The following is a 24,043-nucleotide window of genomic DNA, read 5'->3' as shown; positions in this document are numbered from 1 at the left end:
ACGAAAGAGGAATATGCACACTATATGAGCAGACATGAACCAGGTTTAGCTACATATGCAGGTCATATTGAGTTGACTGCAGCTGCTATTGTGTATAATGTATGTATCCAAGTACATCTTGACCCTGCAAATAACCCCATAGACACTGTTGGCAATTTGTGTTAACACACAATTCCTTATTTAATGTGCAATGGTCAAACACTATCCATGAAATATCTACACATCTCCCTAATACACTGATGACCCACGTGTCCACTCAAGTCTCACTTTGATTTTTACAATAAAATATCATAAAGCCCTTTCTCATATCATCTTTGAATTTTTTTTCAGTTATATGGCGTATCGTAATTTTATGATAGATACATACAGACTGAACCCGGCAGAGTACCTCACTTGTACGGCTTGTCGAAGAAATCTTGCTGGGGACGTCTGCGCTATAATGAGGTAAATTATATCAATTTTTTGTGTGGGAGAGCTTCGTGGCATGTTGTGTGTGGTCTGTAGGTGTATGTCGTATTTGTTGCCTGGTAACAGAATGTACATGTAGTTTCTTCAATGCTGTAAGGATTTCACAACATTCTCCATTGTGGATTTACCGTTATCAAATTCTTTTAGTCAAGTCAAATACATCTGTAAATTTCTTTTTCTGTAAATTGCCCTTTAGCAATACTTGTAATGTGTTAAAATTTTCTGTAATTAAGGTACACTGTGCCTTTTGGACATGTTTTTGGACTCTCAAATTTTACAATTCTTTTCTGATCTACTGCTAGTGGGGGGCTCATTTTAACCCTTTTCCTGCCAGACAGTAATAACTGTATCACTTCCCCATCAGCCAAGTCAGTAAAAAGCGGTATTGAGCCAAAACATGACGTATTTTCACCCACTTGGCTTGGTATGTTATGGCATCTTTTGTCCAAAAAAAATCAACTTTACAGTATTATGTTTTCAACAGCCTTCAAATGTACAGTATTATGTTAAAATACATCATATGGAATACGTTGTGTTTCATTAATTTTAACTATCTTGACCTGGTGGTGAAATATGGACTTGGCAGGAAAAGGGTTAAAGCTCTTAGACTAGGGAAAATTTTCACTGCCGCATTTTTTCAAAAATTGAAAATTTTATTTTCCTCATAAAGTTAACACATGGGTGGCGAATTTCAAATATTGGTAAATTCTAGGTAATTTGTTTCTCTAACACCAAACTTTGCATGGGTGACCTGTAATTCTAATAGCTCACATTTGTTCTATATTTTGTGGGAGAATGGTTGAAAGTGAGAGTATTTCGCTACCTTTAAAGCCCCAGTGCTGCTAACTTTTGATGATAATTTCACCATTTTTATTTTGAATGTGAACCATAATTCCTTGTTCTTCTCTCCAAAGAATGTTGATATACACAGTATCCAGCTTGTCAACTCAGCCCCTTTGGTTGTAAACTGCATTGTTATGGTTGAAAACTGACTTCTGGTCCGGACTAGAATTCAAATGTAAACAATATTCGTGCATTTTACACATATAGACGCTAAGTTGACAAGCTAAATAGTGGGTGTTTCAACATTCTTTGGGGAATAGAATAAGAAGTTGCAATTGATTTATCAAATAAAAATAATGAAAAAACCATCTAAAGTTAGCAGCACTGGGGCTTTAATAAATAGAATTGTCTTGAGTTAACACCCTTTTACCAATGTGCTTTGAACCAATCCCATTGTTAACAATGGTAAAGGATGAAAGAAAACCTGAAAAGTTGAAAGAGTTGCTTTTCGTTCTTTTACGCCCAGAGTTCACGCATTCTTGGAACAGTGGGGATTAATCAACTACCAGGTGGACGGCGAGAACAAGGTGACACCAATGGGACCACCGCCAACCTCACACTTCCATGTGCTGACAGACACACCATCAGGTTTACAGCCACTACAACCAGCAAAAACTAGCCAGGTAATGTACCCTGACAAAGCTCAGTCTGTTCACATCAGTGTCTGTTGGTATGAAGTGAATGAAACCGAAACTAAAACATTAGAGGTCTTATTACATCATGAACAAGTTGTACACGTTCTATGAGTATTTCAAAGGAATTTCTCGGTGAAGTTCAAAATAGGTTTTGGTATAGCAATACTGTTCAAAAGCCTTTGCCATCTTTATATTGTGACATCCGTAAACATTCATGATGCCAGGTCCACTTGCTTGTATGGTTTTCTGTATTTAAAAGAATTTTGATAGACACAAAAAATTGTGTAATCGCTTCTGAAATACAATTTTAAATGTCACTGTAAATATTACGAAAAGTGAACCTCGTTTTGGTTGTCATCTTGTTATATCCTCAAGTTGAATGGTTAATTGTAATATGGCTTGCTAGTAAAGGTATACTGTCACCTGTTCCAATTTTGCCACAGTTACCATGGAAAGAGAAAATCTAACCAATCACAGATTTTAAGTGGGTGGCCGCTTTTTAAAAACAGCGCCCCCACATGGGCATTTTGATACCAAGGAATGTCCCTTTGACCATATAGGGGCATATTTAGATTACAGGTGACTGTATACCTTTAACCCAGTATTCTTTAGTCTTGTAGCTCTTTAACTCTAAAAACAGTGAAACGAGTCATTTGAACCTCAATGATGCCTTCAAGCAGAGTATCAAACAACCAACCTCAATACCGGGACAATTGATGGAATTTGTACATTTCTGTTACAGCAATCTGCAGCTCAACAGGTGATGCAGTTTTCAGATAAGAATAAAGATGACAAGAACTCGGGCCTGATCTACAGAACTTTGGTCTTAGAACTGACATGTACGCCAGTAAAAAAGCACAAACAATGAAGGTAAGTTTTAGTTCAGAAGACTCCTTTGGAAAGTAGTTCAAACAGTTGTATCTAGATGTTCTGTCCTACCACAGAGGGCGCTGTCAACAGTGATATCCAGTAACCCTCCTCTGTCGCTGTGTACAACAACTCTCTAGGACTTATGTTCTCATGAACCATTCATTTTGTAAGGTGGGATTTCAAGGAAATGAAAAGTTTTTATATTTTAGGAAGAATTCTAGTAAATGTAAATTTTACCGTACAAACCTACATTTTTGAATAATCCTTTTGAAAGTTTATAAATATGTTTCAAAATCTTCAAAAGTAATTCTGTGAGAGAGTTCTGCAATTTCCTTCTCCATAAACCTGAAATAGATAAAGAGAGACAAAGTTATCAGCTATTGATAAATCACCTATTTTACAGCCCATCATCCATGTTTCTGTAGTTTGCTTCAATGCTGTAAACTAGTCCTCAAGAATGCAGTGACTTTTGTTTAAGATCGCATCTCTTTTGTGTCATCTTTTTACAGCACACCAAAGGTGCTTCTACCATCAGGGAATGGACAGACCAGGAAACACTGCTGTTGCTGGAAGCTCTTGAAATGTACAAGGACGACTGGAACAAAGTTGCAGAACACGTGGGAAGCCGAACACAGGACGAATGTATCTTACAGTTCTTGAGGTTGCCAATAGAGGATCCCTATCTAGAAGATGGACCCGGGGCATTAGGTGTGTACTAAAATTTGTACACTCAACTTTTTTCTGGTGATGGCGGTGGGGATAACGGGAGTTGTGGCAGTAGTCGTAACAGTAGTATATATGGCAGTATCAGCTGTGTTAGGAGTAGTAACAGTGATAGTGGTAGCAGTAGAGGGGACCCATCAGTGGTTTTTGATTCAAAAATGTTTACTTCCCATAGACAATCACCTATAGTTAAAGTGTATACTCATCAGAGAATGTAGGACAGGCATAAAAAATGCTGCCATTTACAGAATTAATTCTTGAGAAGTAGTAAAGCAACAGTACTTGTAGTAGTAGCTTCAATAGTAGTAGTAGTATTCTGTGAGTAAGTCTGTCACAGTAGCTGAGTAAAAGCTACTCTTCTTTCAGAGTCTTGTAAAATCTATAATGAAATGTATAAATGTTGTCAAAGTTACCATGACATCTTGTCAAATGGCAGTCTACCAGATTATGTAAGCTTAGCTGCACTCACTGTCCATGAAATGTCAACTCTGTGCTTGTGTTTGATACACGTGAAACTACCGCAAGTGTTTCTACTGTTCATTTCTATGGTAAAAATTTATTTTTTCAGGACCGTTGGCATACCAGCCAATTCCGTTCAGTCAGAGTGGAAACCCTGTAATGAGTACCGTGGCATTCCTGGCATCAGTTGTGGATCCGAGGGTAGCCAGCGCCGCTGCCAAAGCTGCTATAGGTGAGTCTCTGCCGGAATTAGCAGTGTTCTGCTAATACAATGCATTTCAATGTCCACACACATATACTTACAAAGCCGCTCTGAGTGAGTCTTGTGCTGCAATAAGCTGTGGTAGTGGTACATTCTAATATCCACTCATAGACACATAAGCTTACATACCTGTAATGATAAAAAGATATAGCTTCATCAATCTTCTCAACGCTGATGAGAGAGAAAGAGAGGGAGAGAGAGGGAGGGAGGGGAGGGAGGGAGGGAGGGAGGGAGGGGGAGGGTGGGCATGCAAAAGCCATGGAACTTTGCTGCAATTACTTTAACATTGCTCTTGTAAAATTTTGTAAAAGAAATCCCTTGCCAAGTCATTTTGACTTCTTAAATCATTGCCAAGTCTGCCACCCCCGTAATGGCTTTGTATAAGCCTATGAAAGCTTGCTGCCCTGGGCAAGGTACAATAAATTGATACCACTTAGTTAAAAGGTCACAAGGGTCAAGAACTTTGACAAGCTTTAACAATGACAGGATTTACTCTGTGTAATCCAAGTTTACTAGAGAACCCAGCCTTGCATGAATTTTTAATCTCAGTGTTGATAGCAGATTGACTCCAGACATTTTCCATCCAAGACTGGCTTCAAATAACATCACAAACAGTTGATAATGCTGAAACCTTGGGAGACGCTGTTAGGCGGCTGTGTAGGATAAGTTTTGGCAGAGACTGACATCTGCATAGGATAAGATATTTATACATCAGAGAAGGAGGGTACTTGAATCTCAGTGGTTGCATAGAAGGATATTTTGCCAGTTTGAGATAACTTGACAGGTTCTTTTTCGTAAAATCCCAGTAAATTTTGATTCAAATGTATAAATTTATGGCATTGGAATTGAGTTTGTGAAAGAAGCTGAGTTAAGTTCGGCTAAGTGACAAAATTAAACATATAGCAACTGTGCAGTTACATAGCAGTGAATGATCACTCCCACCCCACCCCCACCCCCCGGTAATCCAGTTTGTAGATTCATCAATCTGTGTGAAATAGAGGGCTAGGCCACATCAGACAGTGATAGGACCCATGGGAGAAGGTCATTGTCCTCTGCAACAAGTTCTCTTTTACTTGTTGTTACCATACCCAGTGCATTATTCTACTTATCCTGTTGACAATTGTACTTTGAAGCATTTGAAACTCATCGTACACATTGCAAGTTACGCCAAGTCATCACATCATAGTAAGTCAACAACAAGGGAAAATAAACAAGTGTTCTGAAGACTGGCACTTGCCCATGTGTTGATAAGTGGGTAGTGTCCAGCTGTTACAAAGAACAAAATAACCAAAATTTGTTTCCGGAAGAAATTTGTTACCATTTGCTCGACATGAACATGCTGTAACTTTGAAAAGTAGGGGATGATAAACAGCACAGCAGTGGCGTTTTCTGCCGTGTATCTGTTCAGTGCTATCACTGATCGGAATTTGATACAGAATTCATGTTGCACTGCTGGTGTTTACGTCACCTCTGCCCTCTGTGTGGTGATGTCTTTCATGGCAGTGTGGCAGCCAGCAGTGTGATCACACTGAACTAGGCTGGCAGCAAGGCAGGCCTGATACTCATGAAGGCCATCATTTTGCAGTGAGATAAGCAGGTTACAAAATCCAAACAGGCTTTTGGTTATGAGACAGGCTGGTAATCTTGAGATAAAATCCTGAAGTTCTCCACGCCTCGGAGAATGTTCACCAAGTGTTGAGATCGTTGACATTTTCCAATGTTCATTGAACCCACTGCCAAATGGCATTCCTCAATCCACAGCTACAGGCGCTGTTGGTTTTCTCCCAGGAAGTGAAGGACAACTGATGAAAGACCTCTAGACAGATGTAATTCTATTGCCATCAAGTTCTGGAACTCTTATGCCAGTTGGTCATCTGTTTGCTCATCTCTAAAATTCATTGCAAATGCTGTCATGTCAGTCTGATTCTACAACAAAATCTGTACACTTTCTGTAACTGTGTCTAGTAAAATAATTTGCTGATACCCTTTCACTGAAACATAACTACAATTTAAGCATTTACCTGCACATCACTGTAGAGTGCCTAACCCCCCACCCATCCCCCTCCTGCAACATGACTTGGAAGGTTAGTGAATTGGGAACCACAAAGAGTGCTCTTTGTTACCATGGTCTTCATTTAAGGAACATAGCTTTCATTACACTGGCATTCCAAATGGATGCTGCCGATATGAAGTCAGTTTAACCCCCTCACCCCCATTTACCAGATGGATTGACCCAACAGTATCATTGTAACAATATGGTCAAACCAAATGGGCTTAGTGAAAGGGTTGAGTAAAGCTCAGCAGAGTGCAGTGCCACCGAATGTGACTGTTTTCTTACTGTAGAATCAGAGATAATATTCTGTATTCATTGTGACATTTTTTCCCATCTCAGAGGAATTTTCTAAGATGAAGGATGAAGTACCCAATGCCCTCACTGATGCACACCTCAAGAAAGTGGAGGCAGCAGCAGAGGCAGGGACACTGGACTCCAACTTCGGACTTGAAACGACGGGAATTGCCGGGACAGGACCAAACCAGGAGAGCATGGAAACTGATGAGGACAAGGAATCCAAGTCAGCCGATGAGAAGAAGGAAAAGGGCTCGGAAAAGGAGAAGTCAAAGACAGGAGAGGCAGACAAGGACAAAGAGAAGAGTGATGACACAGACACCATGAAGGTATGATAGCAGATTTTACCCCTTCATCACAATGGTTTGGCCCAAGGCCATTGTTTTCAATGGTGATTGTGGACCTGTGTATAGAAAATAGGGGTGTCAAGGCTGCATGAATGTCTCAAAAGAAGAACATGTGTTCATCTTCACCCAAATTAGAAATGACACAAAAAGCTGCAACTGCAAGAACAGCTGTATGCATTTCTCAACAGAGACAAACCAAAGCTGTTCCAGAAACTGCCTGTAAACACAACTTGAAATTCTGAAATGCAAAAAAGTTTGCATGAGCATACAGAATTCATCATGCATGGCAAAACTTGCAGGATATTCCCGATGTCAGTCAGCACTAATCCTCTGAATTCATTTCAAAAATGACGAGACAAAGCAGTAAAAACACAGAATCATCATTTTCAGGGACTGAGTTTAGGACATTACATTCAGTTCTAAATTCTGTTTGAAGATGTTGAACATTTTGGTCACATTGGAATTGCACGTCATATCACATTATATTATGTTGAATCTGCACATGTTTTAACCACATTGGTTTTCATTGATGTGCAAATATATTTACTTTTCATTTCCTTTGACAACAATAATGTCAACTTTTGAATATTTTACAAGAATATGTCAGCTTCTAAATAATTTGACATCTCATGTAATCTTCATGTGTCAGGTCAAGGAGGAGCCAATGGACACATCAGAACCAGCACCGGAGAAAACACCGGACAATGACGAAGAGAAATCAGAAATGGAAGGAAAGGCTGAGAAAGAGGGAGACAAGGAAGACGGGAAGGAGAAGGGAGAAGGGAAAGAGCTCGTGAACGGAGAGAAGACGGAGAGTGAGGAAAAAGATGAGGAGAACAAAGGGGAGGGAAAGAAGGAGGCCAGGAAAGAGCCGGATCTGGATGAAGGAAATGTTTCCACAGCTGCTGCGTCAGCTCTGGCAGCAGCCGCTGTGAAAGCCAAGGTATGTGTGGCTGTGAAACACAGTGGCACGCTGTCGCTGGATACATTATATGTTTGTGGAATAGTATTCAATTCTAATACACAACACCCTTTGGTTTACCCTTTGCTGATGAAAGATGTTATTTCCCTTCAAAAAACTTTTCACAACTGTTTAATCCCCATTTTAAAAGTACACCATGTTAATAATTGCTATCTACCAAGACTGTTGAATTTAGTAAATTTTGTCATCGCTTTAGAAAAAAAGCATACTATTACTATTAAACTGTACACAGCAATGTAGTAAAATATATGTTGTGTTTGTACCTAGTGATCTACTATTTGTGACAGATAGGTTGGAAAAATTAAATGGTCCTCTTGAATATTTTAATGTTTTTAGCACCTTGCTGCTGTTCAAGAACGGAAAATCAAAAGTTTGGTGGCATTGTTGGTGGAGACCCAGATGAAGAAACTAGAAATTAAACTCAGACATTTTGAAGAATTAGAAACCATTATGGACAGAGAACGCGAAGCGGTAAGTAATGTCGCACAGAATTTCAAAAATGAGGAAGACAAAAATTACCCACATATAAGTTTAACGTGGTGTAGTATTTATTACCTGTTATTGAAAAAACATCAGTGCAACTCAGTTGTGTGGAGACTGTTCAGAAAGCTGGCAATCAACTAATTGCACCAGGGTAATCATAAATCTCAACATCAAAGTTGCTTCAATTTGCAATCCAAGTGTCATCGACATTATATTTTATTGGAAGTATCATGAACACTGTGCATATTATTAAATGAATACACAGAGTTTCTGGCAAATGTCTTTGAATAATAGTTTCTGGCAAATGTCTTTGTTAAAATACTCTGGATGGATTTTGTGAGTGTTCATGGATTTCAAGTGACAATGTTGAGTTTTTTGCTCAAATCTGTTTTACAATATATGGCAAATTACCATATTTTCAGATTGTTTTATTAGGCTAAGTATATTTTGACAATCATAAGTTTCTGTCACAGTCCTGATAATATTTCTTTGATTCACAGTTGGAATATCAGCGCCAGCAACTTCTGGCTGACCGACAGGCATTCCACCAGGAGCAGTTGAGGGCAGCAGAAATGAGAGCCAGACAGCAGGCACAAGCCATGGCTGCCGCTGGGGCACACGCCCAGCCAGTACAGCCTCCACCTCCTCCACAGCAACCCAACCCACCACAGGTTGTGCCGCAGCAACCGGACCAGCCGCAGAGCGTGCCGCAGGTGAAGACTGCGACCGGCCAGCAGGATTCCCCTGCGCCACAGCTGCCGACAGGGGAGACTGCCAGTCAGGGGCCAGCAACACCGCAGACACCTGTGCAGGATCAAGCACAGACACAGAGCACTGATGAACAACAGCAGCCAACACCAGGTTCGTAGGTTGTATGGTACATCCCCCACCTCCAGGCTTTTTATCCTCCCGTTTACCATCATTTCCCCGGCTGAAAAATTATATGTGATCGTGACTTGCAGACAAGTTCCCCTTTTACTGCATGAACCATGTAGCCATTACTGCTTTGTGAAATGTTCATAAAAGACAAAGTTTAAAAAAATGTTTACCTTTCACCCTAGGCTCAAGAATTTATAGATCGCATCATTGCAAGTAATAAATCTTAATTGTGACATGTGTCAGTCATTGAAGTTTAACACTCAAATAGGTCACTACATAATGTGGAATAATAACTTAACCGTGGCTTACACAATTACTGAAAGATGAAAAGAAATAGAAGAGATTTGGTGTAGTCACATACAAAATCTTTGTTTCCCACTGACCCAGGCACACCAGCTGGGGAGAGCGCTCCAGGCACGCCAAACCCGACACAGTCGAATGCCAGCAACGTCGTAGCTCAGAACCCAAACATAGCGGCCGTCATGCAGACAGGGAGGTCCACACCAACGGGCACTGGAAGCGTGAGCGGGAAGAGCACACCCACATCCATTGTCAGTCAAGGTAACAGAGAAAATAGCCTCTTTAAAGTGTTGCAGACTGCTTTGTTAGTATCAATGCTGCAGATTTTATAATTGTTCATACCAATGCCAAACACCTGTGGCCTCAGAGAGCTGTCTCTGACAGTGCTCAGGTTTGGTGGCCATGTCTGTGATGAAAACAAAGTGTCTTGTCACTACAAGTCTTGATTCACAGCTTTGACAAACAAAGAAAGCATTCCACAGGTTCATTCTGTGTATCATGTAATCTACTTAACTCTTTTGGGTACAGGAAAGTATGTTCCCAGTATCACCTGCAATACCAAGGAGAGAATCTGGCAGGACTTTTAGAAGACTGGGCCAAAATCAGACAAATTTACAACCAAACATAATCTTAGGGGGTCCAGTTGATTCTAAAAGCTGTGAGAGACCCCGTGACAAAACCCAGTTTTAATGAAGATCAGGCCCAGCATCCTTTGAGAATCTTCCCTTACTTAGGGGGCACCTATCTATGTGATGTCACATGACACCCATGCAATTGTAATTAACTGTGCGTTTCAAGCAGTCAATTCTGACTTTTGCTGTGTGTTTCTCCACAGAAGTTCCTTATCAACCAAAATTCTACAGCTTAGTAAAACCATTTTCCATTTGCCACACTTTTCTGATTCAAAGCCCTTTTTCGTTTCTTAAAATGAAACATGGAAATAGAGGAGCGAAAAGCTCACCACATTGTCAAACCTGACTTAATCACCTTCTCATTTGTCATCACAGGTACCAGTAACCAAGGCGACGCTGGCACACCGCTGTCATCCGCTGGGGATATAGCGCCCTCACCTGCTGCTGTCTCGCCAAAGCCATAGCAATGACCAAAAAACCTTGGAAAATTGAGGAATGTTGATGAAAATGTATCAGAACTCAACTTTTGATTTTACTCTCATGTTTCTTTGAAGTATTATCTTTTGTAAACATAGTGAGAACAGAATTTATTTATATTATTGATACTCTTCAGTCAGGAAACAGTTTAACAGACAGTGAGCAAACTCCCACACTGTTCAGGTTTATAAGTTTTGTGTGATATATTATCTTTTCAATTGGATCGTACCAATCAAACAGGCATTACAGGGGTGGACACTGCAAGATGGATGATTGTTGGCAGAGGAAGCTCCTCCGTCATAAGAAGTTCACTGATAATTTTCAAACAGTGCTGTTAATTTTCGTACTGTCCTTTTGAAAATCTCAAAAATGTCAAACAGGGTGACACTAACTAGGGAAGAATGCAAAGATTTACGAATGCCAAAATGCTGTGACATTCCACAGAATCCTTGAAAGCTTATAAAACATTGTTCATCCATCTTTTATCTCAAACACATTCAAGACTGCTTCTATTTTTTTTGTACCAACTGTAGCTTTTGTTTCTAATTTTGTGTAAAGCTTAGTTCTCAAAATTACCAATGTTCATAACAGTAGTGCTATTTGTCAACAAAGTGTTTGTATTCGGCCTGGTCCCTCGTGTTAATAAATATTTGACATTTCTTACACAAAATGATTCCTGTCTGTTTCTGACTGCATTCATGAAGCCACGGGATGAGTCTGTCTGATGAGTCTGTGCACCTGTGTTCACAGGGGCTGAAACAGCAAGCTTTACTATGAAATATTGATAGGTGATAACACCTCAGAGACAGCTGTGTGGAAGCACCATTGTGTCCAGTCCATGAACATGTTCGTGTGAAGAATTGCACATGAAGGCAGCCCTGCTACCCCTATTTTTTGCATGTGTTGGTCCACTTTCGCCATGAAAACAATTAGCTAAACCTTTTTAATTGTCGCGAAAGTTGCTTGGAGCCTTTGTAATATCGTGTACACACTGGTTTAGTGGAGGTGAGGGAAGCAAAACTTACAAATACTGGGCCTGTGCTGAGCTTTCTGTACAATGCAACCTTATTTTAGAATGCGTTTGTGTAAGGACACACGGGCCTCAAAATGGAAGGATTTAAACTTTCGCTCAAACTTTCCTCAAAACTTTTGCCCATTCCCTTTCAAAATTAAGAACGAAAATCAGCAGTCACTGCAAAGTTTGGTACTGGCAAAACAAATTCCCCAATATTTACAGACTTTTAATTCAAAATGGCCGCCATCCCTAAGCTAAGGTAACACGATTGGGAAAGATTAAAGTTTCAATTTTTCGCAAAATAATCTAGTGAAAATATTATTCCATGTGCTTCAAAATGAACCCCCTCAAGTGGTAGGCTGTGAAAGCACTGTAAAAGCTTGAGGGCCTGAACATCTGTCCCCCAGGTACATTCTGCCTTAATCACTAACAAAGGTACCTTTAGACAAGCACTGCTGTAAGGAGGATCTGGCCCAGTGTTTTGGTGGTTGTACTGTAAGGGATATTGTTTACGACAATCTCAAACTGAAAAAGCCATAATATTGAACAGCCTTCATGTACACAGTATGTTTTATCTGCACTTGAATTTACAAAGGCATATCTTTGTATTGCTGATTGTATTTGAACATCTGTAGTCTCATTTAAAAATTATTGCTTGAGATAAAAATTGTCAAGGTTACCGGAATTGACCTGCCTATAAGTCCCACTTACCACCGTCGTTAGACATTGCCGTGATTGATGATTAATTACTCACCCTATGCAGCTGTATCTCAGCAACCAGAAATTAGAAAGATGGAAAAACATGGATTTTTGAAGAACACCTGCATGTTACAACTGCGGAACTGCACTACCCATGTTACTGTCATGGATGTAAGGAATGTAACTCGAAGGTGGTACCAAAATGGTACCCGATGGTAATGGAAGAGACTGGACCAGAGCAACTGGCTTTCACTTGCAGGAAAAAAGCAAAGCAGCTACCCTCAGAAAAAGAGTATTTCACTCAAGGTGTGGAGATCGAGACATCACCTCTTAAATGTAGCTGTGCAAATACGGCCACCATAACACCTTATATGTGTTACATCTGTTATTTTGAGTGAGACATACATAAAAATGTCAATGAACAAAAATACCAAGCACTTTGCTAAATTTGCCGTGCAAAGGGTACAGAGGAGTTGGTATTCTTCTACAGGAAACTCATACAGATGGATGTGAGCTATCCAAATTTTCAAAAAAAAACCCTCTACTGGCATCATGATTTCTTCAAGCCCTGGACTTCTTGGATGTACACAACTTATCAAAAGGACCATTCTCAGATTCTTTTGGTTAATCCTGGGCTGTTATCCAATACCAACCAACGATGGTCCACTAATGGTGTGGTTTGCCCTTGGCATTGTGATACTGATTATTCAGCACCCATGGTAGTCTAATAAAACCTCATCCATCATAGTAAATATATCAATCACTGCCAAGTGTTTGCCCAGTGACAGACGGGCAACCCGTATACTAAACTGTCAGTTTGAACTCTGTCAGAGGTCATGTTTCTCACTCGGGTCACTTTTACAAGCTCTCCCGGACCTCGGGGACCTCCCGCAAGCAAAGCTGAGTAGGTGGTAAGTTTCTCAACGAATATACCGTACAATACAGTCGTTTTCTATCCAGATGGCAGAAACATGCTATTCATCATTTTTTCCATCAGCTTTTAAACTCAATAGTAATTATTTTATTGTGCAAACTGGTGTCATTGTGGAATAGCTCATTACGTATCACTGAATATGTCAACAACTTTTTAGAATTCTACAGTACAAACCATAACTTAGAACTGCAAGTGGATTATATGTATTATTTGATCTGTAAATAATGTGATCTTTGAGATGCTCAAAAAGTTATTGGGAACATACTTTATGTCTTACATTTTATATGCATATGAAAAGTTGACTGTAATGAGAAAGTTGGCTGAAGAAACAAGTTTCTGACAAAATTGTGAGAAATAATGGGACTAGTTCTCACCGAAACTCATTTGAAATATTGCTGTCTTGAATTATTTTATCAACTTCACATGGATAAATCATGAAGAAGTGAATTTTCAAACAAGTCAATTTTAAAAAAAATCCTATGTTCTGCTTGCTGAAACATGTATGACGGTCATGTATGACGTAATATATATGCCGTATTGGGAGCGCTTATTGTACTTATAGGGAGTGAACTGGTCAAAACCAAGTGGATATACCTGGTGGTGGGGTAAATCTCTCAAAAAGTCAGTTCCGATACACTCCTTACGCTAAAACAGCAATATGGTTTTCTATCTCGGATTTTAAATGAAATGAGTCAATTTGTATTTGTTAAAACATTTACGATGGAATTGGTGTTACATACAGTAAATTGACGGAAGTCGCCATCAAATGTACAAATTACTACAAACATAAATTCCACAAATGTATTTGTCAAAAAAAATCAAAGGTGTTAGCTCCGCGGTAAGCTTGGACAACGAGTCTTTTTCTCGTGTCTGTGACCAAATGCACGTATCGAACGAAATATCCTGGCCACCGAACTATCTCTTTGCCGCGAACAAACCACCGCAAAAATAATAAATTTGGCTTGGTCAGCGCTTGTCATGGGAAATATACGGCGACAAAGTGGCCGTGGTGGAATTTCTCTTGAGTTTAATTTACATTTCTTAGCATGGCCGGTATCGGTAGGCAGGAAGTCGGCCCATGTTACCGAACGCTGATCCGACCGTCAAAGAAATGATAGCAGTGCAGTTAAACCTAATCCCCGCTTGCCGCTTCCAAAGATGTGGGAAAACAAACTAGCTTAGTGCGAGTACAAAGAAACCATGCATCCGAGAAGTTGTTTTGAACAGGTGTTGGGTTGCTTTGTAATACCAGAGCTTGCAGAGCCCACCGACAAAGATAATATTTTTGAACCAGGACTGCTTTAGACAAAATATTGAAGGCTCAGATGCCACAACTTTATCGGCGTTCTATGGTTTCTTGGGTATCTACATGGCCGAGACGATACAGAGTTTGCATCCTGTTTGGGCGTACTTTTATTAGTTGCTACATGCGTCACTGCGTGTACACAGGTAATCGCAAACAGCCGCGCTGACCTTTACCACGCAGTTCCAGTGCAGTGCGGGTGGGCAGCTGAGTGCAGTGGACGAGTGGTTGGAGCTCGAACTCAGTTGGTCGTAAGGCGTAGTTATTATAATAATATCACAAGCTCTTTACTGTAAAATTTCACGCAAGGTAAAAGCAACAACGACAATAAACCCTGAAGAAACATCTCACAGGTCTATCAAATGTCATTTAGTTGTGTTGCAGTTAATGCTGCTGCGCCAACGGGGTGTGTCCCGCTTGGGAGGAGGGCAACTTCACCTCTAATAAGCCGGTATTGACAATGCAAGTCGCCATACTTTATGGTAGTACTAGAAGCCTGCACAATTTTTTCAAACTCTTCCGACAAGTAACAGTATATTAAATTTCCCCGAAAACCGATAAAAAAATTAGCGAGAACTCTTAGATAGATCGCTCTTGGTTTTCCGTCCGATGTATGAAATTTCACACTAAACTTTGAAACAGTATTAATTATGTCATCATGACGTCTACATTTTATGATCCCATGCTACCGACATTAATCACAGTCACCTGCGCACAGTCGAAGTTTACGATAGTCACATCCGCCTGTGAAGTGAAAGTTGTGACACCCATCTCCAAATTTTACGATACATAGGAACTTTTCCCCTATTTCACTGCTTCACTTTGTTGTCAGAGCACACCAAACTTGGTCTCCTCGCTTTCATTGTGTAATATAGTAAATGTGCTTAGCACGCGCTGCACTAGCCTTTACGGGGACCATAAGCTCTTTTCTGAAAAGTAATCATTTGAAAAAATCTTAGGTAAGACAATACCAACCTGTGATTGTAACGTAGATGCATTATATTGCTTGGCCACTAGAGGGCCATACTGCTGCTGCAGCGCAGCCAAAGCAGCGCATATTTACGAGGAACTCAAGCACCGGCTTTTGCAAGTGAGTCAGTACAAGTAAACAGTAGCTGTAGTAAAGAGAGTGAATACCAGAACTTCGATGAAATTATTCTTCAACTGTCAGAAACGGCGAGGTTATTTATACACTACCCTCGTACAACGTTATGGTATACAAGGTTTGATAAATCGTTTTGGTAAGTATTTCATAGTCCTGTTTGTTGCTGAAAATCAAGTTTGAAAAAGAGGTCAGTTTAGCAAGCTGTCGTTGTCGCGCAAGGAGCATTGGGCTATTTGTAAGTTTTACACACGATGTCTCCACAACCGTGTTTTTAACCCAACTCGCCGTATCTATAGCACGGTCGTCGATGTTTGAAGTGTGTCTGGTACGGTAAAACATGACCGATACTGTATTTTCTGTTTGCATCTAAAGAGAAAATAGTATTCTTATTCAGATAAGTGGTGGCAACACTAGATATTTCTCGGTCTTGTTGAGTTTTGAACGGGACTTCCAGCGCGGTACAGATACAGCAGACGACAGCCCAGCATACTTCAAAGTATAGACACGGCCTATAATCGGGGGCTAGCCGGCCCGGCCCGGGGCCCTTCGTTCGCAAAATCGACCGGTGTTTATGTAGCACATGTTTATAAGGGACAAACAGATATGAACGGAGAATCATGGGATCCAAGTACGATATGTGTACTTCAGATAGCATTGTTGTGTTTACCCACTGAAAGAGTAGCACACGCACATGCGATACTGTATGCAGGAGCTGAATGCTGTATGCAAGTTATAATGCAATTGCAGAAACAGCTTCGATGAGAGGGATATGGTACAATGGGTAAGATCTGATCATTTATGAAAGTCTTGAATTGTATGTCGTAGATTGTCCTAAATATAGTTACATTTGGATTCGCGGCGCCAAAATCAGCTATGGAGCTGTCACTAGTGTCAGTGGTGCATACTAATTACATTACATGTAGCCGGGTCGACATTATTCCTCCATTTAAACAGGCTCACAAGGCCAGGCATCTTGATCTTTCAAGTTGAAGTATACTTAGTGTGTTCTCGGGTAAACTTAAAAAACTTATTTTGAAAAAGCAAAAGTGGAGACCATGCGTACTTCCATGGGTAAACTGAACACAAATTGTTGTTTTTCTTGCAGAGCATATGCATAGTTTTTGAAGACGCATCCAGCCACGCTATCATTAGCACTTTCGTTTGTTCGTCGGCCGTCCTCTGAAAGGGTTTTTGTCTAGACCCTGAAAATCACGGACAAATATCACAATCACTGTTTGTCAAGCCAGGAGACGCTTTATTTTAGTGTCGCGAAAGGTGAATACCAGAAGAAAAGAAGCTTTTCAAGCAGACGTGCGAACTACATAATTCAGAACATTTACTTATCTGAGTGCGCGTGTGTGTGTGCGCACCAAAACTTTTTGCAAAGGTACGTCCGGAGTCGGACCGAACGGAAACTTTTCCAACCCCATGAAAGGAAGATAGCGAGTGAAAAACAGTCAGTATGTCCAGTTTTGTGCAATTATTATTACTACTTGTGTTGGATCTGTCATCGATTGCAACGACCGACAAGCTCGCTGATACAGAGTGTCACCCGAAAACAACGCAAGTTGTTGCCTATCCAGGTAAACCATTTTCTTATTTTTAGAGTGCTATTATTTAGTCATTAAACTTACTCTAAAGGGTTTTCAGCTTGCGGTACCTGTGAAGACCACACTTTATCGCAGCCCCGGGGCTAGTGACGTCAGAACTGTTAAATCCTGGAGATTAGCCCCTGTTGTCACTAAAAATGGTACAGGGATAGCCTTTCAGTTCGCAATAAGACTTTGTTACAGTGATCTTGAAAACTAAAGCATTGGCAACATCTGGTTTGTTTCGCACTTTTAATGCATGCATTGTACTCTGTACCAGGGTATCCTGCCAAACGTATTCTTTCCTTCTACAAAGTCACAAATCGTAGCTTGCCCGCGCAGGGTGCCTTTCCTGTCAGTGAGAGGAAAAGCAGGGAACCTATGACGCTGTGATTCAAGGAATCAGAGAGACTCCTAAAACAAAGACACCCCAGGAAGTCAGTCATTGCTTCCTTAATGATCATAGCTTCCTACAAGGCAAATTGCTCTTCCTTTAGCCACAGCTATGACAGACATCATAGGAACACCATCCTCCCCACTGTGCTGAAAGGTCCTATGGAACATGTCCCCAAGGACAGACACTGAAATATTGAAAATCAAAAAAAAATTCTCTGTAATATTTAAATTTTGTTGTTATTTTAACTTGTTGCCTATAGCTGTTGCAAAAAAAAAAATAGTTACAAGCAAGAAAGCCACACAGGGGCGATCATGTTTGTGGTGATTGTATCTGATCCCTTTAAACTCCAGCACAAATGCCGTTCAGGAGATCTGAATATTAATATCAAAGTGACTGAGCATGCTCAGTAGTTGAATTTTCGATAACACGCTGTGAACTGCAGCAGTCTTCTTTGTATCAAGTTACTTCATGGCCGTATCTTACATATCATGATCAGTCACTCACAAGTAAAGCCTGTCTGTCTGAGTTGCCTTGTTAGTCATGCAGTTGAACAAAGCTAAAGTTTGATAGTTACAACTACAATATTTAGGGCTTTAAACTGGCTAAATACAAGACGAAAGATGCAAAAGTTGAGCATGACAAGTGCTGCAGTGAGTCTTTAATCAAAATGACAATTTAGGGTTCTTCACAAATACAAAATAATGACACTGATAAATTGGCAAATGATATGAGAGTTATGCAATCATGATGATCCTTTGGCACTGATGTCCCAGTTTCCACAGTTCAATTGTAAAGTAAAGCTACCACAAGATGGATCTTTTTTCAAAGTTTCTGTATATCATATGAAATTGTTCAAACAATATTTACATCTAATAGTTAGCAAGGACAGTTGGCCACCCTGTTATGTTTCACTGAAATGTATGTTAGGAAGCATGGGTCAGTGGTTACAGTGTGCTGAAATGGAGTTAGCAAATGGGTCATTGAGCTATCATCTACGTGAAAAGTTGAATAAAGTGCAGGTAATATCATTTTACATGTACTTAGGTCATGCAAAAACAGACAGACGTCAATATTGATAATTCAAGCAATGATGAAATTATTGACAGTTTAAATAATGATGACAAGGATGTAGCATCTATTTTCGTGACTATTTATATCGCGTCACATCAAACTAAGGACCGTCTGACATTTTGCTAGCCTTGTAACGCTCTTGTATCAGAGATGTTTCTTCATCAGTCAATTGTATAGACTTATACTTGGGATATTTTGTTTATAGTGATTGTATGAACTTGTTTTTATGTAGTCTCTGGTGCAGAAACCTCAGCCAATAACAGAATGATGCCAGCTTTAATCACCTTGCGGTCAGTCTAAATTAAAGGCCATCCAGGGTATCCGTCATTATAGATAAAACAAAAGATAAGACAGTATCAACAACTGCTGATGGAAGAAGGGACCCTTGAGCTGAATATAAACACCTTTCTGAATATTATGTCAGAAAAGTAACTTTTAAGGGCAATTTACATGGTTTAACCCGGATCCAAGGAGTTTAATTCTGGTGTGCACTAACTTTTTCTTTTAAGAGCATCATCGGAACTATTGGCAAAAGTGTTACCACAGATATTTATGGAGTTATGTGGAAGAAAAAGAAAACTCTAGCTCAGGAAAACGACATAGAAGTGTGAAATTGTACTCAGATCTAGAGATATATTTGCTATATCTTTATCCTTACGTCATTGTGTGCCATTCTGTCTGCTGTCCTCGCAGAGGACAGCAGATATACTACGGCCCACAATGAAGAAGGCTGAAGACCTGTGCGATACCTCCGTGACAAACCAGATTAATGGTCATTCCACAACACAGAAAGCCTCTTATTCCAAAACTCTTCAATATGAAGGATTGAATGGTAAAATAGTTATGAAAGTTACATTTAATCATGAAAGGCACTTGAAGACTGCCCAAGTTCATGTCCATAGGATCCTAGTAATGACAGTGACTGATGACATACATGGCATTGTAAACTGCAAGACTATTCTGGACAAAGTGAAACATCTGTCATTAGCTGTCAATTCAATATCACAATCAAAGTCTAGCAAATAATCAAATAAAGGAGTGACTAGACCAATGAATGAAAGAAAACAAACATTTTTTGACAGTTTGTGTTGTGTTTTCACACTAGAAAGTTAATGGTAACAGCAGCATTGTTGACAGTTCAAATATTTTACTTGTTTTGCTGGTAAATAATGCATTTGGGCATTTCAGTATGACTCAAGTTGTCATTATGCATTGCTCGGTCACAATTTTCCTTCTGGGAAATCTGAATTTTTTATAGGAACATAGAAAAGAGTTTGTATAACAGACTGTTTGCAGGCTGTGCAAGCCCTTGAAGTGTTTTGCATATTGTTGTTATTTCTGTATATACTGGCAATGGCATTACTTACGCTGGGTGCAGTTGAACCACCCTATCCGTCTCGCTCCAGGGTGTATGGTTGGACTGATTGTAAAGCACAATACCAAAGTCAAACACAGAACAAGGGGCAGTAAGCCCAAACTTTTTTTAAAGTTCCATGGTACTTGTGTCAGCATGTTCTATACCTTTATTTTACACATACACAAACATATTCTGGCAAAGTTTACCTGCTAGTAAACCTGAGATAAGGAAGAAAGATTCACAGTTTAATACTAACTTTGTTGAAATTATTTGTTTTCTGGGATCTTAAGTCTGTACAGAGGTTACATGCGTACTTCAACAATACAGATTGTATGATATTATTGATTGATTATTGATAGTTTGCTCACACTGGCATATGGTCAAACAATGGTTTGATTATACACCAGCTATTAAAGTATTACACCATTTGAAAGTTTTACAAAGCTTTTATTGCTACTAGAAATATCAAACAGTTTTGACTCAATGCAGCCTGAGTGTGGTTGTTAGGTTTGCTTGCTGGCAGCACAAAAGAAGCCATTGGCATGGATGGGTGGTCAGAGACAATACCGTGCTTGCAGAGTCAATAGGCAGGAGATTACAGTCTTTCCCAGGGGATAGGTGGTTATGTTCACACTGCCCATCGTATTGCTTGAAAAACTAACTGTCGGCAGTAACGACCATGTTCAAGCCCCTTCAGGTTGGCTCTTTATGCAGAACAGTATGAGTGGATCTCTCGTAAAATGTTATGGGTGTATTCCTCAAAGAATTGGATAAATCAAAGGCAGTTCTCCAGGGAATTATCTTGTTTGCATATGAAAAGGTATTGGATTATTGAGGAAACATAAAAATGATAGAGTGTGGAAAGATAAAAGAATATTTAGATGGTTTTCTAAGATGTGCGTAAACTACCACAGTAAACATGTTTACTGCGAAATGTGGTGGTTGTGAAATTCAGTCCATGATTTTGTCATTAGTAATGAAGTATTTTGTTGCATGGTCCAGTTTCTGTACGTAAGAGCCATGTTTTTCCAAGAACAGAGGCTCATGTTGCAGAAAAAAGTGACGTACGAATATATCAGAATTTTGTTTCTTCTACTTCAAGCATCTGTATTAATTGCCTTGAAGGAGAACAACTAAGTTGTGCGTATTGAACTACTTTTCTGTTGCATTTCCCAAGAAGAACTAAAAGGAGTAAGAAGTTTATGATCCCACTCTGAAGTGTACAATTTGTCAATTCACTGTAGAACCAGCTTCACCATAGACAGTCTTGGGGAAGACTTTCTGTACTGTCTGTCCTGTCTTTACTCTGTTTCCATCTTCTCATCCAGGATAAACTTCAAGAAAGCTTTATTTTAAATAATCTAAAATGGATCTTTCCAAGAAGATAATCATAAGCTGAACATGTGACGTCAATGGGATTTACATGGCAAATAAATTTCAGTCAACAATCACTTATCTGTTTGTTGAGCAGTGGAGTAAACATCACCATGGCTTCTGTTGATGAATTGCACTTGTAGGTTTATCCTCTGTTTACCTCTGACTGTCTGACATATAACAGTGGTGATGATGTTTATAGTGTTTTCCTTGGAGACCAATCGTAATCACTGCATCTGTGCACGCTTGTTTGTCTTTGGCTGATCATTACAACCTATAGCTCTTGTAAATGTAAACGCAAAGCATGAAATCATGAATGAGAAGGAATTAATCTGGAGTATTAAGATATTCCTGGATTTATGAAAATCCGTTAGGCAGGGTCCATGATCCTAGTAACCCTCTGCTGTTTGGTATCTGTATGTCCTTTACATTTTTCTTGGAATTATCACGTATGATACCTTTATGAGGAAAATGGATCAAGGCATTTAAAGTGCCTGTAAATAAATGTACAAAAGTTCAACTCTACAATATACAGATGTATTTGTCGTAGCCAACAACACTCCCAATCTTTTTTCATAATACAACAGCTCTTTTTATGAGTGCAGCCAGAAAGACTTTTTTATCAGGGCACGAACAAAGCCACAATGTCATGCAGTGGTTTTGACTCCAAGGTTGTTAGATTTTTCAACACATGGTAAAAGTTTAAGATGTTCATACCAAATGACCTCTGTCCCCTCTCAGTATCAAGTATCTGCTGTAACATATAACAATCTACTCAAGTCAGGTAGTTGCAGGGTCTTGACCGGCGTGTTTGAACTCTCAACCTTTTATTGTTTGTCCAGCAATAAAGTTAGCTGTTTCAACATTTTGTTTGTAAATACGTGATTGAAATCTCGTTAACTACAGTGTGCAATATCAAACCGTCAATAAACCTTGGAAATCAATGAAGTCACATGTGAGTTGAAATCATCACGTTCATAAAATTTAGGGGAGCTATGAACAAGCATTATTGCGTGACGTATACTGTTTGTATACAAACTGCTTCTGTAGGAGACGCTTTCAAATACGAATGGTGAAAACTACATACATTATTGGAACATCAAAAGATATTGAGACCCTTAAACCCAACACTCAGTAGGTCCCTGTCATTCTAAACAATGTAGGTACAGACCAAATACTAGCAATGCAAGAGATAAACTCTCAATGTTGTAAACGTTTGTGATGACAAGTTACAATAAACTCCTTGGAACGTTTCATCAGATTATGACACTGTTCTTCGGAGCAAAAGTACTTCTATAATTGCAAGTTGTAAACCATTCCTTCTGTGGAGGGTTTTCAAAATTTTTAAGCTTGCACTTTTAATTGCCTAGGTGATGTCTGAAGTCTCCTACTGTTGTCAACCAACAGTATAGTAACCAGGTCTTCAATTCATACCAAAAACATGCTAGTATTTCAACAGTTATCAAACTCTTTCATTATTGTTGGCTTGATTGATCACCAATAATTAGTCAGAGTGCATGATTGATTGGAAAAAACGCAGATGTGTAGTGTAAGAATCGTCCCATTGACCATTGATCATCAATAAACATTGATTTTACGATGCTACCCTGACGTCATGGCATTCTGTGAATGTTTCAGAATACACTTGCGATGATGAAATGATGTCTAGTCAACCTTAAGCAGAAAAGATTTTGAATTTTTACTATGGTGAAATAAATTTCAATGAAGTTGTCTGGCGTAAACAAGTTTGAGTTTTCATTCATTGCAGTTCATAAAAATGATATCATTGCATCTAATGAGTACGTGAAGTCATCCTTCACATATTAACATGCTACTTTGAATGATGCTACAAATGCAAGTGCATGGAACACTTGTACTACCAGTATTGTCTCAGTTTAAGTGGTTGACATGCAAAATGACAATAATACCCTTGAAATTGTACTTTGTGTGTATAGGTGTGCAAAATGTGGGTAGTAGTCTTTAAACAGTGAGTGGGCCAGCAAAGTGCCGACAGAAAATTCAGAGTAACCCATTTCTTTCGATGATTCACTCTTTCAACACCATTTTGTTTTCCCTGGCAATCTCAACACAAGTATTGCTTTGAATATTGACAATCAGAAGCACAGTGGTACAGTCTGTTGGACATCGGCTAACAGTGGTGAAGGATTTGAATACAAACAAAAGCCACGACTGAAAATTACTTCTCCTTTGTATTCCTTCCGATGATTCCCCGCCGGTTTATCCACATCAAAGGATATCTCTCAGGGCAAATGGTGGGAAAATTATTTATTGAACAGTCGGTAGACCCTGTGTCTTCATCGCTTCCTTCATTAAGTACCATAATTAGCTACGTCTTAAGCAGTCACTTAGGCCGACATGGGTTAACACTTGTTATACTGAAAAAAACTATCAGGCTTTGTATGAAGTTGTTATATTTACTTTCTTGAGGGCAAATTGATTTCTTGAGTGGGCAGCTGAAAAATTCTGTTTCT

The 24,043-nt window shown here is 39.5% G+C and overlaps 2 protein-coding genes across 4 annotated transcripts in view; both read left to right on the top strand.

Annotated features, from left to right (window-relative positions):
• LOC139116966 (SWI/SNF complex subunit SMARCC2-like) overlaps window positions 1-11,377 on the top strand; it is a 29,973-nt gene extending 18,596 nt beyond the window's left edge. The window contains 12 exon segments of the mRNA XM_070679721.1: window positions 331-444; window positions 1,778-1,934; window positions 2,689-2,745; window positions 2,748-2,816; window positions 3,326-3,524; window positions 4,108-4,230; window positions 6,653-6,936; window positions 7,604-7,897; window positions 8,273-8,407; window positions 8,920-9,280; window positions 9,686-9,859; window positions 10,606-11,377. Of these exon segments, the coding sequence (XP_070535822.1) occupies window positions 331-444; window positions 1,778-1,934; window positions 2,689-2,745; window positions 2,748-2,816; window positions 3,326-3,524; window positions 4,108-4,230; window positions 6,653-6,936; window positions 7,604-7,897; window positions 8,273-8,407; window positions 8,920-9,280; window positions 9,686-9,859; window positions 10,606-10,694 (2,056 nt within the window). The 3' untranslated portion in view covers window positions 10,695-11,377.
• A 4,348-nt stretch (window positions 11,378-15,725) lies between these two features.
• Window positions 15,726-24,043, top strand: part of LOC139116964 (semaphorin-5A-like) — a 54,416-nt gene continuing 46,098 nt past the window's right edge. Inside the window, exons 1-2 of one of the 3 annotated variants that reach the window (XM_070679719.1) lie at window positions 15,726-15,899; window positions 16,869-17,346. In XM_070679719.1, coding sequence (XP_070535820.1) covers window positions 17,226-17,346 — 121 coding nt within the window. In that variant the 5' untranslated portion in view covers window positions 15,726-15,899; window positions 16,869-17,225. Of the gene's footprint in view, window positions 15,900-16,424; window positions 16,545-16,868; window positions 17,347-24,043 lie in introns of those variants that run through there. The other 2 variants (XM_070679717.1, XM_070679718.1) reach the window with 2 other exon arrangements.

This window comes from Ptychodera flava, chromosome 18, assembly GCF_041260155.1.
Source record: "Ptychodera flava strain L36383 chromosome 18, AS_Pfla_20210202, whole genome shotgun sequence".
NCBI classification, from domain to species: Eukaryota; Metazoa; Hemichordata; class Enteropneusta; family Ptychoderidae; genus Ptychodera; species Ptychodera flava.
This window is presented reverse-complemented; position numbering and strand designations above follow the sequence as displayed.